The sequence below is a fragment of the Chenopodium quinoa genome, unplaced genomic scaffold, assembly GCF_001683475.1.
Source record: "Chenopodium quinoa cultivar QQ74 unplaced genomic scaffold, ASM168347v1, whole genome shotgun sequence".
Lineage (NCBI taxonomy): Eukaryota > Viridiplantae > Streptophyta > Magnoliopsida > Caryophyllales > Amaranthaceae > Chenopodium > Chenopodium quinoa.
The window spans coordinates 382,951-386,035 of record NW_018743732.1 but is presented as its reverse complement, the minus strand read 5'-3'; the positions used below and the strand labels follow the sequence as shown (position 1 = coordinate 386,035).

The 3,085-nt window shown below is 33.3% G+C and overlaps 1 protein-coding gene across 1 annotated transcript; it reads right to left on the bottom strand.

The window, feature by feature from the left end:
- Positions 1-441: 441 nt before the first annotated feature.
- LOC110684613 (EPIDERMAL PATTERNING FACTOR-like protein 6) lies at positions 442-2,869 on the bottom strand. The gene is made up of 3 exons (XM_021861050.1): positions 2,738-2,869; positions 2,469-2,527; positions 442-1,081 (listed from the first exon to the last, which is right to left on the bottom strand). Exons 1-3 carry the CDS (start codon positions 2,814-2,816, stop codon positions 860-862), a joined length of 360 nt encoding a protein of 119 aa, XP_021716742.1. The 5' UTR covers positions 2,817-2,869; the 3' UTR covers positions 442-859.
- Between the last annotated feature and the right edge of the window lie 216 nt (positions 2,870-3,085).

The window sequence follows — 3,085 nt, the reverse complement described above, 5'->3', positions numbered from 1 at the left end:
CGGCACCGGTAACCTTACCCATGGTGGTCAAACTTTAATACAAGTATTTGTTAGTTGACCAGTTGCTTAACTTATATATTAAAATTAGTCGGCTGTGTATGCCAGCTTTCTATATATACCGGACAATGTTGACAGACCATCAGTCATCTATATAAGAAATAACGAAAATGGTATGCACTATTCTTAAGACTTAAGTAGTGGAAACACAAAGCATCAGACCAACTAAATATATAAATATTGATTGACATTTAAATTAATCAATAATATATACTACTTACGAAGTACAAGTATGATTCTGATATCCAGTCCTTAGGTCCAAAAATAATGTCAAGTACTGTTACCAAGATCCTAAATTACAACTAAAGCCTCATTCAGTTCAATATTATTGTCTATATAAACGCCTTTGTAAGGCCATTAGAGGTCGAATCTAGTGACACTAATAAACTTCGAGATGAACTTGAGGCATCCAGAACATTGCATAATATAAGCTGTTACACCACTAAAATGCAGGGTCTTCTTGATTTTCAAAGTATATACAAGCTTGTATAAGGTGCTAGAAATATTATACCAAGTATTTAGTATTTACAATCAATAGAACTATTTGCTACTTTATTTACAATAATAACTAATAATGGCGAGTATGGCGAACTTATTAGGTAATCAATCACCATGTATAACCAATAATAAAGTAGACGGGATTTCGACGGTGTCACATGTTCTTCAATATCATTACACTAGTATGGTACCCTAATTCTATGTAATCAGTGAGAACGAGGCCAAAAGGAAGCATGCGGTGATGCAAATAAGAGAAGCCAATATGTGGATATTAGTATGAAGATTGAGTATTTAGCTTTTTTGTTTAAGGGGTGTACAACCTGTTACCACATTTACACTTCCATGCTTCAGGGTAATATTCGGCAGTAACGGGTGTCCCTGGAGGCACCGGAACGTGAACTGGTCTACATGGTCTGCACTTGCCGCACTTAGATGCGCAGCGTGGTGGGGATGAACCTATCCCTCTTAGAATTCTCCTTGCTACATTGCTTTCATCTTTGCTGCTTGTTGCACCATTTATAATCTTCTGCAATTTTCATATTGTTTTAGATATTGTTATAACTTTGTTAGTCTTTAAGTCATGAATAACGCCTTAGCCTAAAAGTAGAAATATTAAACATTTAATAACACTAAAACACGAGCAAAATAGGCTACATGCCTACATGTACAAGTGTACAATATGACATACGTGTCATAATGAGACGGCATTGCAACCAACAATATAGGCCAAGAAATGGGAGAGACTATGCAGGGGATGCAATACACATGTGCACCGACGATTGAAGCGCGGCGAGAGGAAATTACGAGACTAGTCTTAAACAAAAGACAAGAGAGACTAATAGTGATAAGCAACATTTTATAGTTTTGTCAGATAAAATTCTGGTTGGAAATTGATAGTTTCCAAACACAAGTACTGGATATGGCCAAGACAAGTTCACGGGGGTGCATGTTTAGCTTAGCCTCTGCTTGACTACAATCACAACATGTAAATTAAAGCTCCGCTGTATACGCTGCCATACCCTTTATAAATAGAAATAAAATTAACATTAACTGTATTATATGTTTATTCTATAACCCTATAAAGCATCTTCAATAATGTACTCCATCACTATATTGCTAAGTTGAAGGTGCCCGTCATCATCAATGTTACCCCCAATCCCTCTATAGTGTTACCTTTTCGAACTTGGTGGTGTTTACATGTACGTTATTTACGTCTTAACCTTCACATGTACTCCGCACAAAAAAATGGTGATATGCCAAAGGAATCGTTTCATTCATAATTTTGTTTGTTAGGTGAGAAATCGACTTAAAAAATCTGTTTATTGTTTGATTTTATTCCCTTTTCACCTGCCATTGAAGATTTAAGTTTATTTCAATGCTTCTGTCTATAAGATTAATATAAGGAAACTTCAAAAAGTAATTTACTACATATAGAAAGAAGCTTATAATTTAAGGACAACCTAAATAGAAATGTGATCTATCATTTAGGACAAAATCTAACACGGAGTGCAAGGGAAGCTTGAAAATTGCAACTGTGAAAAAAAAAAAAAAAAAACCCACAGAATTACCGTAACAGGACTAAAATAAATGCATCTGTTAACCTAATTCTCTCACCCTAAAAAATCATAAGTGGGGTGAGTGCTGAGTAGTGAGTAGTACAATAATAGATGATGGGTATTATAATTGAAACCTGAAATGGGGGTGACAGAGAGAATCTCGTCAGGATAATGTCACTAGTCAGAATCACCACCATATCCTTTCACTTAATTATAATTACTAAAAGATTAATTAGGAGCTAACTTAATTATTTCAAATTAATTAGGTGTAACATATATATGATTATAGTTCTCTAACATGCAAAAAAAAAAAAAAAAAAAAAAAAGTGTAAGCTTTAGGAGGTAATTTATGTTTACCTGAACTTGCTGCAACTCATGATTTCTACAGTTGAGCATGTACAGCTTCATATCTCTAGCTGATTAACAAGCACATCAAATAAGTAAGTCAATTCATTAATCATCATAGATATTAATAGAAAGAATTATTCTAGCAAAAGATTATTAAATTAGCTGATCATAAGATGATGAAGAATTTGGGAAACAATTAAAAAAAAAGTTTATGCTTAAGCATAATCAATTATATTACATGGAAATTAGTGAATTAGGTTACCTAAGTAGTAACTTACAAGAAGAGGGGGAGGTGAAGAGTGCGAAGATGGAGACGGCAAATAGTAAGAGAACTGAAAGACGAGGATCTCTCATCATACTCTTAAGCCAATAGCGTAGTACACTCAATAAACATACACATGAAATATATATATATATATATATATATATATATATATATATATATATATATATATATATATATATATGTATACACTCAGAATAGTTGAGGTAGATGGAGGCAATAAATGAATGATAGTATGAAGAAAGCAAAGAAATAGAGAGAAATAGTGGAGTTGGAGGCAATGATGAAATGGGAAAACAGCAGCAAATGAATAAAAAAAAGGATGGTTATTGAATTGAAATAG